The sequence below is a fragment of the Xiphophorus maculatus genome, chromosome 3 (genome assembly GCF_002775205.1).
Source record: "Xiphophorus maculatus strain JP 163 A chromosome 3, X_maculatus-5.0-male, whole genome shotgun sequence".
Taxonomy (NCBI): Eukaryota; Metazoa; Chordata; class Actinopteri; order Cyprinodontiformes; family Poeciliidae; genus Xiphophorus; species Xiphophorus maculatus.
Genome location: NC_036445.1, coordinates 3,366,689 through 3,384,323, shown reverse-complemented (window position 1 = coordinate 3,384,323; position 17,635 = coordinate 3,366,689). Strand labels below are relative to the sequence as shown.

The 17,635-nt window shown below is 39.8% G+C and overlaps 2 protein-coding genes across 5 annotated transcripts in view; both read right to left on the bottom strand.

Annotated features, from left to right (window-relative positions):
- The window catches only part of tmem145 (transmembrane protein 145), a 56,365-nt gene extending 51,995 nt beyond the window's left edge, over positions 1 to 4,370 (bottom strand). Inside the window, exon 1 of the mRNA XM_005808572.2 lies at positions 4,102 to 4,370. Within this exon, the coding sequence (XP_005808629.1) occupies positions 4,102 to 4,212 (111 nt within the window). The 5' untranslated portion in view covers positions 4,213 to 4,370. The remainder of the gene's footprint in view (positions 1 to 4,101) is intronic.
- A 1,063-nt stretch (positions 4,371 to 5,433) lies between these two features.
- lipe (lipase E, hormone sensitive type) overlaps positions 5,434 to 17,635 on the bottom strand; it is a 30,909-nt gene continuing 18,707 nt past the window's right edge. For all 4 annotated transcript variants that reach the window (XM_023330662.1, XM_023330663.1, XM_023330664.1 and 1 more), the window contains 5 exons: positions 15,757 to 15,984; positions 14,292 to 14,492; positions 11,897 to 12,078; positions 10,407 to 10,673; positions 5,434 to 10,033 (listed from right to left, as the gene is read on the bottom strand). In XM_023330662.1, the coding sequence (XP_023186430.1) occupies positions 9,629 to 10,033; positions 10,407 to 10,673; positions 11,897 to 12,078; positions 14,292 to 14,492; positions 15,757 to 15,984 (1,283 nt within the window). In that variant the 3' untranslated portion in view covers positions 5,434 to 9,628. The remainder of the gene's footprint in view (positions 10,034 to 10,406; positions 10,674 to 11,896; positions 12,079 to 14,291; positions 14,493 to 15,756; positions 15,985 to 17,635) is intronic.

Here is a 17,635-nt window from a genome sequence, read left to right as displayed (position 1 = left end):
TAGTGCTTATGCATGGTATATTGACTCATTTGAAAAAGATTAGATTTTTTCCAGTACAGTTGCCAGCACGGGTCATTCGGGCTGCAAATTGGTCCATTCTAGTCACCAGCCATGGATTTCTGGTTTATTCATGAGCCAAATAATATTAAAGGTTGAACAATTTGTGAAGTGGCTTGAATGACTTCAAGTCAAAAAGCAATTGGAGGTAAAATTGTTGACTCTGCATGTTCCTTGACAGACTTTCACCGTTCTCGGAGGAGAAATTAAGTTCTCTTTAAATGCTGCTGACATGTTATAAAGGAATCATGAGTTGGTAAACTCTTTCTCTCTCTCTGTCCATTTGTCTGTCTCTCCTTATGAATGCCAGCCAGTGCACAGACATGATAAATTATGTTATTGAATGCTGAGGCATTAATATATCTAGTCATAGTTCTGATCTACACAGAATCTATTAAAAACTGTTTCTATATTACCAGAAAATAGCAAAGCTGCGACTGCGGAGAACAAAAACCAATTTAAATATAGATTTAAAGTTGTTTCCCTCTAGATTCACCTTGTCACAAATTTTACAGGCAGCGGGACCCGTGTAGCAAAGATCACTGTCATCTAATCAGTCACTTGGCATTTCAACATACCTGCGTCTTTCAGCTTCAAAAACTCTGAAACCCAAATACAAAGGAAGTGCCTTGTAAGGCAGCTCCACTCTTCTCTGCGATTGTCTGAATGAGTGACAGAAAACCCTTTCTGCAGTGCGTTGTGGAATCTAACGAAGGTTAAAAGGGGTTGGCTAAGTGCAGACCATTTACCTCCCACTCAGCAAAGACATGCTATTTGGCCTTTTTTCTGGAGTTTTTCTTATAAAATAAATGAAAGGGGAAGCCTCACAGATGTGGAATGGTAATGATACACTGCAACATTGAGAGGGTGCTTTTGTTGCATTGCTGGCACTTTAGAGCAGAACTGGACAATACATCAAATCCCAGCTGTTTGTCCAGTTCCAAAAAACTGCTTGGATGCATTTTTTGGTAAACTATTACATTTTAGGAGATGATGCATTAAAATTCTGGTTGCCAACAATATGTTGGTCTGCTTAGATAGACCGTCACTGTTTTTAGTCCTACAGTTGAAATGCATCTCAGTAAACAGTGCATTGTGATTATGGAATAAAGAGAGAATAGTATTTAATCCTAAAATTTAACAATCATATCACAGTGTCATGTTTCCCCACTGGATTTCCAAATCTACAATCAGGCCAATAATTAAAAACTACCGAAACTGTGATAAAAAAAAAAGTCGGTGGACAGAAGCCAAGTTTATCTTGCCAAAACACAAAGTGGGAAGGGCAAATTAAAGAAAAATACCCAAAGCACAGCAATATTTTTCTGAGAGATTATGCTACTGCAATAAACAAGGAAAATATTTTTTTTACTAATATTAGTTTTACTCATAACAGAAGCAATGAGGTCTGAATCAAATATTTGGATTCTGTATATAACCTCCTGAATACTGCAACAACAGTATATAAATAAATCATAATTAATGCTTCCTGCTCAAAATTCTCTAATCAGCAGGAGTCTCTGTGAGGTACGACAATGGAGAAATCAGAGGCAGCAAAGCACATTCTGCCAAATGTAGCTTCTCTGCTTAAAACAGACAGTTTTCAATAAATAAAAACATAAATATTATGTGTGATATGTACAAATATAAATCCAGTTAATTAAAATGTATGTGTTTTTTTTTTACAAAAGGCTAAGATCTGTGGGATTTTGCCATAAACACTGTCCATTTGTAGTCAGACATATCCAGACCATTTTACCAATGTAAAATCTTTACTGCAGAGTTCTGGAAGAGTAGATGGCTGTCCTTTTATTGAGGAACTAAACACTTGCCCTCACTCAAACACACACACGCCCACACACACAGTCTTGGAAGTTGCCCAGTGCTACCTTCTGCCGCATGACCACCGTGCTGCACCACTGGAGCAGGTGCAGATTCAGTCGGTGTTCAAGGGCATGTCAACAGCTGTGGTGCTTGGATAAACGGCTCTTTCTTTGTCTATCTGTTCAGATGTCTGTCACCATCCAGGGGATTCAAACTGGTCGGGTCAATCTCACAGCTGATCTGATTTTCAGGTTTATTAAAGTCAAGAGGTCAGACAATCTGATGTCAGTGACAAAATAATCAGAGCATGCTGGTGCAACTTAATAGGTCAGTAGGACAGACAAAACTGGTGCTTTTGGGATGACTCTAATGTAAAGACGTACAGAGAACTTAGTCATGATTTAACTTGAGAGACTCTGACAGGTAGCTGGCAGGCCAGAAACCACAAAATCTAATCTTCTTCTAATCAGTGAACAACTAAAACACGCACATTACCCCGTCAAAGTAACAACAGCACTCTTTCTTGTTCAATTTGTTACTTGAGAAAGAGGACTAAAAGTTAGAAAAAAGGATGTAGTAAGCTATTTAAATGGTTCATGTATCGTGCAAGGAAGTGAAAGAAAGCAAGATTTTTAGTGGAAAAGACGTCAGGAAGGTTCAGAGGAATACCACAAAGTTGTACTTTTTTTCTGCTGGTAAAGACGCAGATATAGAAATCTAAGAGTGAAGGAAGGAATCAACCATTTCAAAGGAATACTTACAGATAATTATGCATTATTAAAGTTAACTTTGCTAAATTGCAATAGAAGATGCAAAAGAGAGTCTGAAATGTCAACTTCCTTATTATTTTGTATTTTTGAAATAGAAATTTAAGCTGAGTAACATTTCATGTATTAATTTTTGAACATAATTTGTAAAACTATCACTTGCTCAGAATTCTGCACAAAAATTCTGATTGATCCAATCATACTCGCACACAAATACCAGTCAACAGTCAATTCAGTATCACATTGTCTGTGCCACACAGTGTAAAAACATAATTTAAAATAATATTGTGTCTGAAACAATTAGTCCACTAATCACCAGCTGTCCGTTTTCCAATACAGGATTAATCCTTCAGGGTTGCAGTGGGTGCTGGTGCTTCACAATCAAGCAATGAACAAGAGACAGGTACACAGAAGACAGACAGAAGAGAAAAATGGTTAAAAAAATTAAAACTCCATGCATAAAGTTTCTTTCTGCATTTTCCCAAGACCTTCCTGCAGGAGCTATCACTTGAGGAAAACAGACACACTCCAGCCCGGTCCCCAGAAAATGTAAAAGTCGACCTGTAGCACCGACAGTTAAATTTAGAATTCCAATAAAAATGTGTTTGTAAACATCACATTTATAATAGCTATTAAGTAAATTGTGGCGGTAGATGTAATTAAAATATCACACCTATAAAACTTTCTAAATTATACTGAATCATTACTGAGGAAAGAATACAAACAAAATGTTCTGCAACATAACGAAACATGCTGCCAAAGAGCGAGAGAGAGCAACATTTCCAGCAGAGTATAGTGTTTGTGTTGCACTTTAGACTTATACATGCTGTTGATTTGACTGACGGAAAGAGTATTTAATGTATTTTTGTGTCATAAATTAAAACCACAAGTACTATGAACCACATTATGATGGCATGAGCAGTGATGGTTAATTATGTTCAACTTGAGCCCAACAAGGCAGAGTGGAGGGTAATAAGGACAGGAATTACAAAGTAATAGCTGCTCAGTCACAGTTCTATGTGATGCTGATCTGTGCGACGACAGACCTCAGACCCTGAACCAGGCTTTGGTTTCTGAGGTCCAACACAAACCAAAAGCTGCGCGCAAGCACAAATATGACGCACACCTGTGACGGGTCATCTAATCAATTTAAAGACCAGGAGAGGGTTTCCTAACGTGCAGCTGCTAATTAAAGACAGGCAAACACTGCTGGACCAGAGGGACGTCGCTTACTGGGACCCCGTACTGTCACAATAAGGCTAAAATATACGCCACATCCGCAGACAGCGCGCAGTGGCTCGACAGAGGAGCCGAGTGTGTTTCCAGCGACAGCTACTGAGAGAGCAGAGGGAACTTGGGCGTAAAATGTAGCACAGTCCGGCTCAGTGACACCTGCATTCAAGTCTGATCAGTCAGTGTCAGCAGCGCACAGAGAAACAAATTCTGCCCTCACCTCTTTGGTGTTGACGATGCCTTTGACGTATTTTCCGAAGACCGAATCCACGCAGAGGACAGAGGACAGCACGGCCAGCCACAGGAGTCTCTCCCCGACCCTCACCTCCATCTTTCTCTCTCCCCCGCAGCCGCTCGTCTGCTCTCACAGCTCCCCGAAAGCCTGCCTCCGTCTCGGGAACGCGCACGGAGCAGCAGCGCAGAGAAAGAGAGGGAGAGGAGAGAGGCGCGTCCTCGCAGGTCACCCCCCGCCTCCCTCCAGCTGTTGGAAGACGGATGGATGGTTATGTGCCTCAGTGTGTGTTTGTAGTGGTGGAGGGAGTTGGGTACCGAGCGCGCGCTCGGTTCCGCTCGTGCTTCGGCCATGCGACACGTCCACGCAGTGAAAATGCCATCCTTGATTGCAATCATGTTTTCATCTCAGGTCACACGCTACTAATGAAGTAGTTCTTGGGCAGATGATGCCTGGCCTCCCGCTGCACAAGTGATTAGATCACTGATCAGGACGCAGAGGAGGAAAATCTTCTTTTCCTACATTGTGTTTGAAGTAAAGCAGGATTCATATTCAATTGCAAAATTAAACTATTTTGGTGGCACTGGAAAAGGTCCGTCAGTAAGTGCAAATGCCAGTGGTTCGCAAAATATTAATGCGTTTTCTACATTTCAAGTATAAGGGGGCCTGGGGGGACAACTATTTTACAGTTCTTATACACTTTTTTGGAAAAACTGACTTAGAAGTATTCAGTCCTGCTGAGCTGTCAAGCATTGAATTTTATGTGAGATCATCTGAAAGTAGTTCAGAATTGTGAAGTGGATGAAAAATGTTACATAATTTTCAATTTTTGCCCCCAAGTAGGGATAGTAAAGCTGGTCAGTTGATTGGATGAAGAATAATCCAGAAACATTGTTAGAGGCTGCAGGATCCAAGACTGGGGCAGAATTTCACCTTTTACCATATGTTCCTCCTTCCCCCCCATTCACTTTCCATTTAGTCTGAATGAATGGGAGCTGTTTTGCAAGTAAGAATGGACCATAAATTGCAGTCTTTATTTATTCAAAGTTGGACACTTACCCCAAAAGAACTGCAGCTATGATTGAAGAAACAGGGGTCCTTTACACATGACAGATCTTTCATGCAGACAACCATTTTATTTTCATTTCATAGTTCTGTGGTTCCTTGTATTGGGCCGGTGAACGAAACCAACAAAATAAGTGAAACAAAAAAATCTGCAATGTTTTCCCAAAGAAACTCACAAATGTCCAGGCAGAAAATCTGTCTTAATATGTGCAGTGACAATGTTCATCAATAAATGTGAACACAACTGAGGCATTCTTATGGGAGAATATATTTATTTTAATAAAAGTCAGCAAAAGAAGAAGTTCGCCACATGGTTCGTCACATACATCAATCTGTTGTAGAAACTGTGAAATAAATGCAGTCAAAAAATAATCAATCTGATTAACATACATAAAAGTAAAAATATCTACATGAATCATTTTTAGTTTACATTTTTTTAGCGTGATTCACAGGTTTGCACTTGTGGTGTTTTCAACAAAGTAATGTTTAAAGAAAAGGTAGTTGTACTTTTTCCAGTCTATGGCTTAATGTATTAACTTATTTTGTTCCCCTCTTTTTAAAAGACTGAGCATTTCCAGCTGAAATGATCCAGCACAATTTGCATATTGAGTGCAGACAGGTTATTCTACACAGCAGCACCTGCGATGCAATGCTAACAGCTAAAACATTAAACAGGAAGGTGAGAACATCAGTTCCTGGACTGGCTGCTCTCTTTGGTTCTGCTTTAAACTCCAACCTTCTGTTTCCAGCCACCATGAAACATTCCTATGAAGCGATTGAGGTAAATATAATGAACTGTTGCGTTTATAAAAGCAGCCATCAGGTGAACCGTTAGTGTTTCCATAGATATAGGTTGATATATTACGTGTGAAGCCCAAGTTGGAGGTGATTGGAGCGTATTGCACTATAATAATCAGCATCACCTCACTTCTGGCTTCAAGAACAAAGACTTTGGAAAGACAAATCCTAGAAAGTAACCACCTATACAACCTTACCAAACACTAACTGAAGTAAGGATATTGCACTTTGCATTGCACTTCACCAAAAATCAGTATTTGGTCTATAACAAAATTTTAAGCCAAACAACCATTTGAACATACAAATATGTTTACATTGAACTGGAACAACATTGTTAACTTGCAGGGAAGAGCTGACTGACAAACCGAATACGAATACAGCAATACTAAGCATTGCACTGAGACAACAGTTTAAAGCACGCCAATTATAAATCCATAGCTTTGCCAGTGCTTGAACCCTAAACGCAACACTAAACACAGATATGATTCACCTCAGAAGTGTTCTGGTCCATCACCTGCTCTCATGAACCACAATAGATAAGTATTATGAGGCCTGTGAGGGTCAATACACTGAAGGTGAAAGAGTTTGACACATTTCAACCAACACAGTTCTTCTTGCCCATTTGGAGTGTCGCTCTTAGTATTGGTAAAGAAGTCTAAGCACTTCAAATTACAGACAGAACAATAGGTCCTAATGAGGATTGACTATACGCAACGGCTATGAATAGTCCATTGACTTTAAAGTGCCATTTATGAATAAAACATGACACAAAGGTAGTTGTTTCCATACAACTGAATTGTCGATAAGCAGCAAGCAAAAAGAACAAACATGTAAAAGCTCAAACTCAGAATAAACCAACTCTGCAGGGAAACTGCAGATTAATAGAAACTATCAAAAACAAGTTCAAACTTCAGCCCCAAACCTGAGAGGCTAAGTGTATTTTTCTTTCTGTCAATCTGACTAAAAATATTGCAGTAAGTACTTGGAGCTGACAGAGCAGAGTATGGTCTAATCCTGTAGCATGACTGCAGCCGAAAATCCAGCACTTCTACAGGGGGGGAAGGATTTCAGAGTCAGAGCATCAGCTAAATCCTATTCATCAAACAGCATCCTTCTCTGCAGACCTGGCAACCTTTGGTCTGCAACCAGAGCAGTGACAGACACAGCCAGCCACTGTTGGCAACCACATGTGCATTTTTTAAATCAATACATATATTTCATACTTTTCAGTATGCAAGCTATGAACAGAAGGGAACAAAGTAACACCGCCATCCTTTATCCACCGGTATATTTTAAAGTACTTTGATGGCTGTGTATGCAGAAAAGTGTCCTCAAGTAATCAAAAAACAGCGAGAACCACAATTGTAGCTGTTAGGGAGTGAAAATATCTGAACCAGTGTGCAAAAATGTGTCAGTGGGGAGTTTTTTTTGTCTTCTAGCAATTGTTTTTCACAGCAGGTGTTCTCGAGATTTGCCTAAAAGCCTCTGACTTGTTACGAAAAACAAACAAGCTGTCAGGTCATAAAGCCTGAGGCTTGAGAACGCTTTGGTTGGACACTGAAACCAGCAGAGAAAAATCTGACAACTTGCAAGAAAAACTGTGCCATCGAGTTTAAAATGTGTACGGACAGCTGAGACTTGGACTTTTCTTTACTGTTCCACTCTTTTGAACTCCATTTCTTAGCGGGGCTGGGAAGCCAAGCAACTGCTTCCAATCCTGAAATATTAAAATTATTAAAAACACTTCACCCGCTGAAGAAATTCAAGAACCATGACTTGCAGAGATAGGACAATAATTTCCTTGAACTTGTTTGTTTTCACTTGAATGCATCTCAGTTTGAGTCTCTGCATTACTAATACAACACTACAAATGCCAAAGGCGGCAGTGAGATTGAACACTGTGTCCGTATTGTAATATTTATCATCCTCTCCTTCTGATAACTCTGCTTTGTTCTGCATAAGCCTAAGTGAAAAGACCAGAGAAGTCAGCAGTTTAGTCTAAAGAAACAAATCTGTTCAGTGCCTCGCTGTCGTACTAACGTCTCTGGAACTATTTTGCTTTTTGTCACCCAACAAACACACAATTTGGTGACTAGCATATTGTGAAGAAAATGATGCATGGTTTTCAAAATTGTTACAAGTAAAATTCTTAATGTCATAGATGTCTGCTCAACCCATCAGCCAAAAAATGGAATGGGAACGATATAATTACACAGACATGGATGTTCATCTAACCTAAGGCAGATGGGAACAATGGAGGAGCTGCAACTCAGATGGAACGATTCATCAACAGGACAACTACCAGGCGTGTGCTCCAAAATATCTGGTCTCTGTGGAAGAGCAGACAAGCTAAAAACAGGACAATTGTAAGAAAGCCTGTTAGAGGAAGCAAAAGGCTAACAATAGCCCTTCCACCAGGACAATAAACCTCAATACAAAGCTAAAAATACAACTGAATGGTTTATATTCAAATATTTCTGTATAAGAGAGTAATAACCTTGAATCTAATTTATTATTTACATTTTAAAAGGGTTGTTCTCATTTGTTCTGTGAACTCCACTTTGAGCAAAGCTGGTCAAAACATGCTCCAAAAGTCTGGAGTTTTTGGAAACCATGAATCATTTTCTTTAACCGTTATAATTTTAAGCCGCCTTTCGTCCATCACTTCAAATCCTAACGGGTTATATTATGGTCATTGCATGACAAAAATATGAAAGTTCAGGGAGTCCTTTTTGAAGCATTCACTATAAAAAAAACAGCAAAAGCTTATATTAAAATATACATTTAAAGTTTAAACAAGTCGGGACTCAGGGATCATAACCTGACATAAATAATAAAAAACAGTCCTGCACAAAGTTCAAAATATGATTTAAAAAACAAAACGCAATTCTAAAGAAAGCAAGTAAATCAATTCCTTTAGCTTGGAGTCTTTTGGTTTGTTGTGTTTAGCTTCGTTATTCTATTTGGAGAGAGTCAACATAGTTACAACCCACAAAGTGAGCTACATTGACTCCCAAACAGGCATAATGGAGAAGACAATGTGGAGTTATTAAGTGTGATTTAGAGTGGATTCCTAAAGGACAAGTGGCCACATTGATGCGGATGAAGCGTACAGTGTGCCCACGGCTATCTGATTAGGGCCTGCCGCGGCCCAGATGAATCACCCATTCAGGCGTCTTCCTAGCAGCTTTGCTTGTGCTTTATGTCTGAGCTTCGCCTGCCTAACAGCGACTCCTTCAAGTATGTGTGCTGCTCTGTGTGTGTGTGTGTGTGTGTGTGTGTGTGAGTATTGGTCTTTGATCTGAAAAGCTTTTAAATTATCATCTCATTCTGAAACATGACTGCCTTTTTGTGGGTGTGTTCGTTTTGTCTGCCAGATTTGCGTTGGTGCATAATGGAGCGCGGACGAGTGGTAAGAATCGAGGAGCAGGAGATACATTTCAGCGCTCCACCTCCTCTTATTTATTGTTCAAACACTGAGCATTTTTTCCCAGACTGCCCCCTCCCACTCCTCTTTCTGTTTTCCTAAGATGCTGCCTTCGTTTCTCATTTAGGAGTTGCGCTGCCTACATCAGTCTGACTTTCATTTACTCCCTCTCTCTCTCCACTCCTGTGAGTGAACCGCAGCCTTCCCCTCAACCCCAAACCTCATTTAAGCACCGATGCCACCGGCGTCAGTGTTATTTTGGGCTGCCACAGCAACCAACCCCTCCCCATCAGAGATTTTAGACCCTCTCCCGACAGCTGCCTCTGGGTCATCAATGGGGTCGGGAAGGAGAGCACTGGTTTCTCCAGAAGGTGCCAGTTCCCCCTTGTCAGTCCGCTCCAGCTTGCGGTGCTTGCGTGGCTCCGGGGGCGTGTCCTCCTGGTTGAAGACGGAGCGGATTCGTTCCATGCAAACGTTGGCGGCCTCCCTCGTCTCCTTGGAGAGTTGCGAGAGGCTGAGGAAGCCGTGGGGGAGGTCGTCCACCACGCACAGTGTGACGGGCTGCTCGACACTCCTCAGACGCTTGGCAAACATCACGGAGTCGTCCAACATGGGGTCCAACGCACAAGCCTGAGAGGAGACGAGGAAAGAGGGTGGGGGGGGGCAAGAAATGGTGAAAAACAAATTTAAACTCCCTTCAGACATGTCAAGAATCTTAATTATAGGATGAAGAGAGGGAGCTCTAGCAGCCCAGTCTCTTTTGTTCAGGGTTTTTTTTTTCCAAGTCTCTCTGACTCACTTAAGCCACTTAAAAATCAAGGCTAGTTTCCTCTTCGTCATACAACATCCTCATCAAAAGAAAGAGCAGGCTGTAACCTCAGCTAAACTGGACATTTCTAGAGACTCTTTTAGATTGTTTTGTTTACTCTCAAAGTCTGATCACTTCTAAAACCTTCATTTTAACACAAAAACAACTACGAGAGAAAAAAATATGCATTTTTACCACTATGTGTACAGGCGGCAGCCCCTTCAGCATGCTGTCAGGAGCCAGAAGAGGTGAGCAGAAAGGATCCTTGACGACCGGAGAGCTCTGCATCCTCATTTCAGCGAGCTGCTCCGAGCGCAGCGGCTCAAAGCCCAGAGGGAACTCCCTGGGGTGCAGCAGCTCCGATCCCTCCTCTACGGCCGGGGGCGGGATGGCCACAGAGGACAAGTCGCTGGACACGGAGGGGTCACTGTCCCTGCAGAGAAAGAAACTCACGTCTTCTACCTACAGAGGAGAACAGAATATATTTATTCCATTTTGGTCAGACAGCTCAGAGGTCATAGAAAAACTGAAGAGCGTTTGCATTTTTTAATTTTTTTTTTGCAAGCAGACAGCACTTTGTCCTTGTGAAAATAGAAAAGCATTGGCAGAGTGCCTGAGTCCAGGCTGAAAAATCTGATTTCAAGGAGAGAAAGACTATTTAAGGTCTCACATTAATATAGGCTATTTATTTTTTTTTGGGCCAGTACTGTAATTAATCTAATCTGTCTAGAAGAGAGAGAAAAAAATTAATGAAACAGTAATTTTCAAACTATTTGAATTTCTTTGAAGTAATTTTATAGTAACCTGTTGTGACAGAAAGTGGCATTAGCTGAGTAGCCTCTTGAAAATAGTCATGAAAAGTTTTCCACATTGTCCACATGTTCAGAAGTTTACATACTCCTTTAAAAAAGTGCCAACTTTCATTTTAATCTTGGTCTATAATGGACTTCAATTGTGATGGTTCTTTTTCTCTGGGAATTTAGTTTTTAAAACAGGAATAGGTGCATAAGTTTTAATTTGTGGTTTTTATTCAACTCAGGGTAATAAATTAAAGTAGATTGTAATGTAACCATTATGTCCCCAGGAACACCCAGTTCAAAATATTGGCCATTATAAATCAACTCTTTGAACTATTTCTAAGTACTGTCATTTTCAGCCAGTTCCATTACCTTGCTGATGGCTTTCTGCGACTTAGTAAAGTGAATTTTTCCAAATATCAGTGGGGGTGAATATATATATTTAAGCTTACAAGGATATTTTTGAAAACCGATAATGCAAGTTAAAAAAAAAAAGATCTTGTTCATCATCAAAAATTAATGAAAATGTTTCTTGTATGCTCACTGCCCACAGGAGGAAAAAAAAACAGCTCAAATTAATAATTAAATTAAATTAATGACATTCATGCCATGACCAGCAATACATCTCTCAATTCCAATCACGCTTAACTTTTTAAAAAGAGAAAATGAATGTCCAATTCTGATTACAATTAAGAGCAGAAGGACTTTTCTTCCCTGTGAGGCGACTGCAACCATCACAAGTTATCAGCTGTGTGGCAGGCCTAATTCCCACTTCAATCCCCACCAACACTGCAGTGTTGTGTTGAGTAGCATCCTATTGTTTAATGGCATTAAAATCGTCCAGAGAGCGAGCTAATCTCAACATAAGCAGGTTCCAGTGTGACATACAGCGTGCTCAGACGTCAGCGGGGGGCTCTGGCGGATGGGACTGCTGTGGGATTCCAAGTCCTGGCACGTCTTGCTCTTCACAGATAATTTTCTGCCGGGCAGCGGCGACGGCTCGTTGGGCACAGGCGGGTCAGCGTGAGGAGAGGAGATGGAAGCTGCCGAGACGCTTTTTCTCACTGTATCTGGGAAACAAAGCAGAGATGGAGGACAGAAGTTACTTCACAAGGAAACTTTGTTTGGCTCGTGCTAAAACTTTACCAATGAACATTTTGAGCGCATTGAAAAAGTGTTTTTTATTAAACTTTTTCACATTTTGTCACATTACGAACACAAACTTCATTTTAATTTATTTGAACTCTATGTGTTAGACCAAGACAAAGTGCTGCATGACTGAAGTGGACGGAAAATGATTTTTGGCTTTTAAATTAATTTTTAAATACTTTGTAAATCCACCTTTTCTTTTAATTACAGCTAGTTTTTTGGTTTATGTCTGCCAGTTTTTTTAATTGGTAAACTTTAGATTTGACCCCTTTCTCCTAGCAAAACTCACACCGAAATAATTTGGAGAACAATAATTTTCGTTCCACTCCGCAATTATGCTCTGCTTCGTGTTATCACAAAGCAATTTCAATGAAAACTTTGTGGTTGTCGGGTAACAAAAGGTGCATAATATTTTCCAAGGTACTGCAACAAATTCACATTGGATAAACAGCACTTGAAGGACACATAAAAAATTCAAGCAACTAAAAAAGATAGTCAAGCAACTCAGAATACCTCATGTACTCCACTGTTTCTGATTTTCATACGTTCTCTGTTTGACAGCCAACAGCTAAGGGCCCAAGATGCAAATTGAGGCACTTCAGGAAGAGGAGAAAGGAAGTGGGTGGAGGAAATCCAAAAAGAGCCGTCTGTGTGATATCATCTCCCCGCCCTGAGCTGTCATAACACCACCGTGAGCCGTCACGCCTGGTCTCCTCACAAAGGCCTACCCAATCTTCTATTTTAATAATGAACCACCTCAGCACTATGATGGCCTTTTATTAATATGCCTCCACCTATGACACTCCCATTAGATTCGACTTGCCAGTTAGGTGTCACCTAACTAAGGTGACACCAATAAAATTACATTTCCCCTTCAGATTTACAGCGGCTATAATTAAAAATTACTGTCAAGATACTGATATGAATGGAGCTACAGGATTATTACTCCACAGGGTGGATGAGGCCATAATTGGTTAGTAGGACGCTGAAGAACAGGGATCCACATCATTGACCTCCTCGATAGAGGAGATGTAAATAAACTCTGGCATAGTAATGCTGCTTAAAGAGACGGAATAAGGATGCAGGAAATATGGGATGTAAACAGCAAAAGGCTTTGACTTTCATTCATTGTGTGCAAACAAACAATTAAACCTCAACTTGAATCCAAACATTCCCTCACAAAAAGACAGCCACAATCACAGGAACGCAGAATTTCTACACATTCATTATGCAAAAACCCCAAACCTTTCTACAATCAACTTTCAAGAGATATAATTCCTTCCATATTTGTTTCAAAATATAAAACACTAAAGTTTTTGGCATACGTTTCTACAGTAGCAAGACTTTAAATATCAGAGCTTCAAAAAACAGAAAATGAAAGGAAAACTGGTAGGATGCAAGCATCCATGGAAGGAAGGCAGGTAGGACCAAAAGGAAGAGGAAAATAAAATGAAGGATAGGGGCAAAGAACAAGAGAATGAAGAACAAGGAAGCAAGGGAGGGCAGTAGAGAACAAGATAGGAAAAAAGGGATTAAAGGACACAAAAGGAACTAAGGGCAGGCTTTTAGCAGATCATTTATCATGATAAATTTCTTAGCGATGCAAATCACACGCCTTTATATGACAGGGGTAATAAACAAACACATTACAAACGCATTACACAGTGTTATTTGTGTTTATAGGCTATAATTGCTGTGACACACACCGATAGTCATACAGTTACCTAAAAAACTTAATAAATAGTTCTTATCATCACTTTTACAGTGATGATATAGGTGATGATCCTGCAAAAGACTGTGCTAAAACTTTAAGTCGATATCAAAAACCCCTTCGAAGAAATAAAGAATAATGTCTGAAAATAGTTATTTTCTCTTTGTTCCGTACATGTCCAGACCTGGAAAATGTGACGAATTTGAATCAAGTTTTATTCAGACTGAACAGGAATAACAATTTCTTCACGAGTTCCTAGTTTAGGTCCTAACAGTTACTACTCAGACTAAATATTAAATGAATTGGAATTCTTTAATAAGCTCCTGCTAAAATACTATAATACTTTCACAACCCTCATTTAACTTTCAAATGTTTCACACCAGAAAACACACATGCACACGCACACACACAGAGAGAACTCACCGCTTGTCGGTGTATCGGGGGTTGCTGGTGTCATCTCGGCAGATGTGTTGGAGGAGGCTGATGCTCTGTTGGGATCCAGCAGAGATTGGATCCAGTTAGAGGCTCCCTGTTGGAAATCTCGCAGCAGCAGGGCCGTATCTCTCCTCACCAGGCTCAACGTGCTCACTTTTTCTACCTGCTTCTCGGTCTGCGGCTCATTACCTAGAGGAGAAGACGCCAGCAGAGAAGATGGCAAAGCAGCAATGACAGGAAACACATGATCCAAGGAAGAAAAATCACTTTCCAAGGGGATTCGATGCTGCTACCAAATTACCGGCAGCAATTCATAGACAGTGACATCGGGAGGGAAGAAAAAAAAAAGGGGGGGGAAAAAGGGTTTTAAACAAAAGCAGAGGCAGCACAGGGCATGCAATATGTCAACATTTTACCTTGTTTTCTGCTTCATACAGTTGTGTACAGTTTGCCACTGCTCTCAAATTTTAAAAGAGCTTTTAATCAAAATGGCATTAATGACATTATTCCAGTGCAACTGAAAAAAGCTGAACTGGAGCTGAACAACTAAATGTCATATGGTAATCTTACAGCTGCACAAAAAACGAGTATAAAATTTATCGTTGGTAGGGGATAAAATAACCAACAGCTGCAAGAGAAATCATGTTAATTATTAATAATTTATATCATATCATTAGCAGCAATTCATCTTGTCCTGAGCTTGAGGTTTATGTAAACCATAAAATGCAACAATTCAGGACATAAAACCAACAAGTTTAGAACAAAAACCGTTCCAACACACTCATCAGCCACTTCATTATTAACTAGCAGTGGCCACATTTTCACTCTTACATTGGAATGATGCAGTTGCAAAGTCGATGTTTTTCCAATCTGATATTGTTCAGCTAGTTTGTCCAAACTATATCTTCAGTTTCCTGAAGAGTTTCACCCAGTGAGGTCCTTCAGCTTCTGCCTCGACATGTTGTACGTTCAGAGTTTGCATTGAAAGCACTTTGTAGCAATTGTGGTTGTTTTAGCTATAGTATCCTTTCGATCATCTTAAATCGGTCTGCTTATTCTGATCTGACAACAAGAAGGCATTCTGAACCACAAAACCGCTGCTCTCAGGATATTTTCCCTTTCCGATTATGCAGCAGATCTGCAGTTTCTGTAACACTCACACCAGCCTGTCTTGTAAAAAAGACAAACATCCTATGTAAACCCCCTTCCAGATTCTGATACTCAGTTTGAACTTTAACAAGTTGTCATTTTCAACACATCTAGCTGGCTAATTACATTCAAATTCATACCATGGGTTTGGCTAACTTGTAGGTGGGTTAATAAACAACTGAACAGGTCACAAAAAAAAAAAAAAAAAACATCCAGTAAGTATGGATCCTCGCAATTCTCAACCTTTAACAAATAAAGAAGTCCTCAGTACCACTCTTTAAGCAGTAAATAAACATAATCCTACCTGCGTAGGCACTGAGACACCTGGAGAGCACACTGAGCGGCAGCAGGGGATCCATAAGTGTAAGAAGACGGGAGGGTGACGCGTAGGCCGTCAGCAGCGTAGCTGGGTAGGCCGCCACCAGGCCATCTGGCATTCGTACGCCAAAGGCAGCGGCGCGCATTGACGTGGTCACACACAGGTTGCCCCCCGCACTGTCACCAGCCAAACACACTCTCTCTCCAGTCCATCCTGATTGAATAAAGATTGAAATATTTATTCATGGAAAGGTGAAAAAAAACTAAATGGATTAATAACTCAATGTTGTAACCATCTTTGGAAGTGTAACAGTCTTCACCGAACAACAAACACATAATACGTGACTGCAAACAGGTGTCTCATTGTTTGGCTAATTGCTGTGAGATTTTTCTGTTACAGGCTAAACAGAAGACTCAATCAACATCACTGTTTATTAGACAGAACGTGCTTCAGTTTTCAGGTACATAAAAAGGATTCTGTCTAAATATTGAACATCCCAAACTGCCTTAAATTTTTCAGCAGCTAGCGCAGAGAAGCTCACAGCACGGCCAATTTTCAAGTGATAAATGAAGCCTTGTGGCAGAGACAAGCAGTTGAGGATGTACACACACACTCAGCTTCACACTGAAAAAAGATACAACTTTCATTTCCATTTTCTGATTATATTACTCATTTCTAAAAAAAATTTAACATTTAGACAACTTCAGATCTGCGTCAGTGTTGTGTGTTTAAAATGTACGTTTCTACTTATTTGGAAGAGCACAATGAGGCCCATTAAAGCTTAATCCTAGTGCATTCTCATGAGAATCGTGTTATAGTGTACACATGTAAATAAATGTTTTATTCTACTATTGTTAATATGTGTATGCATAGTGGATTCAGGGATTCGTCTGACAATTGTGCTTCATCTGTAATTACTCTGTTTTAAAGACAGACAAAATTCAGAACGTTTCCTTTTGACTCTGCAGTGCTTCAGAAAATACATCTTTATATTCACTGTATCCCCCTATCTGCCACTAACATTCCTGACTTTGTTGTCTCTTTGACATGCTCCATCCACTAGGAAAGCTAATACTGATCAAAGAGTGTAGCTTCTTAGTTATGTTCAGTCTATTAAATCAAGGTCAGTCAACTTTGCTTTAAAAGGCATCTGAAGATCCCTGGTGGAATTAAGGTTCATTTGAGTTCAATATTAAGCATCTGAGTACTTATGTAAAAAGGGATACCTCTGGAATAAGATTAGAAAAGAAACAAGAGCAGATTGCCCATTTATGACATGAATTGACCCACACTGAAATGTGGAAACTTTAGAAATCTCTAAAACAGTTCCCAAAGGATAAGTGAAGCAAGACTGAAACTCAACTAATATGATTTTATACTAACAAATGTTGCGCCTTTCTTAACTTATAACCATAGTCAGATCAATGTATGATTTATATTTGCAAGACTAGAACATCAAAAGGCACACGAAAAAAATGTATTGTTCGTCAAATTGCTGATCATCTTAATAGATGAAAAATAGATATTTGGTTTTAAACCAGTAGAAATCAGATGTGGGAAAACCTTTTCCCACATTGGGAAATGTCACAGGCTCAGTGAATTAAAGTGAGTTTATTAGAGATATGATCCTTGTCCTACTGAAGTTCACAAGTCAGCCATTACAGTTTCAAGTAAAATTACCTTGCTTCCCATTTTCTGTTTCTTTTTTTTAATGATTTATTTTATAAAATTGCTATAAGTGGAAATGTTTAATCCAGTCCACTAAGTGTATCAAATGGCTCAGTAGTAGGTAAAATTTTATTTAGTATGTAAACTTGTTTGCATACAAGTTTCTATCTTAACACTACATGCTGTCGCACAGTTT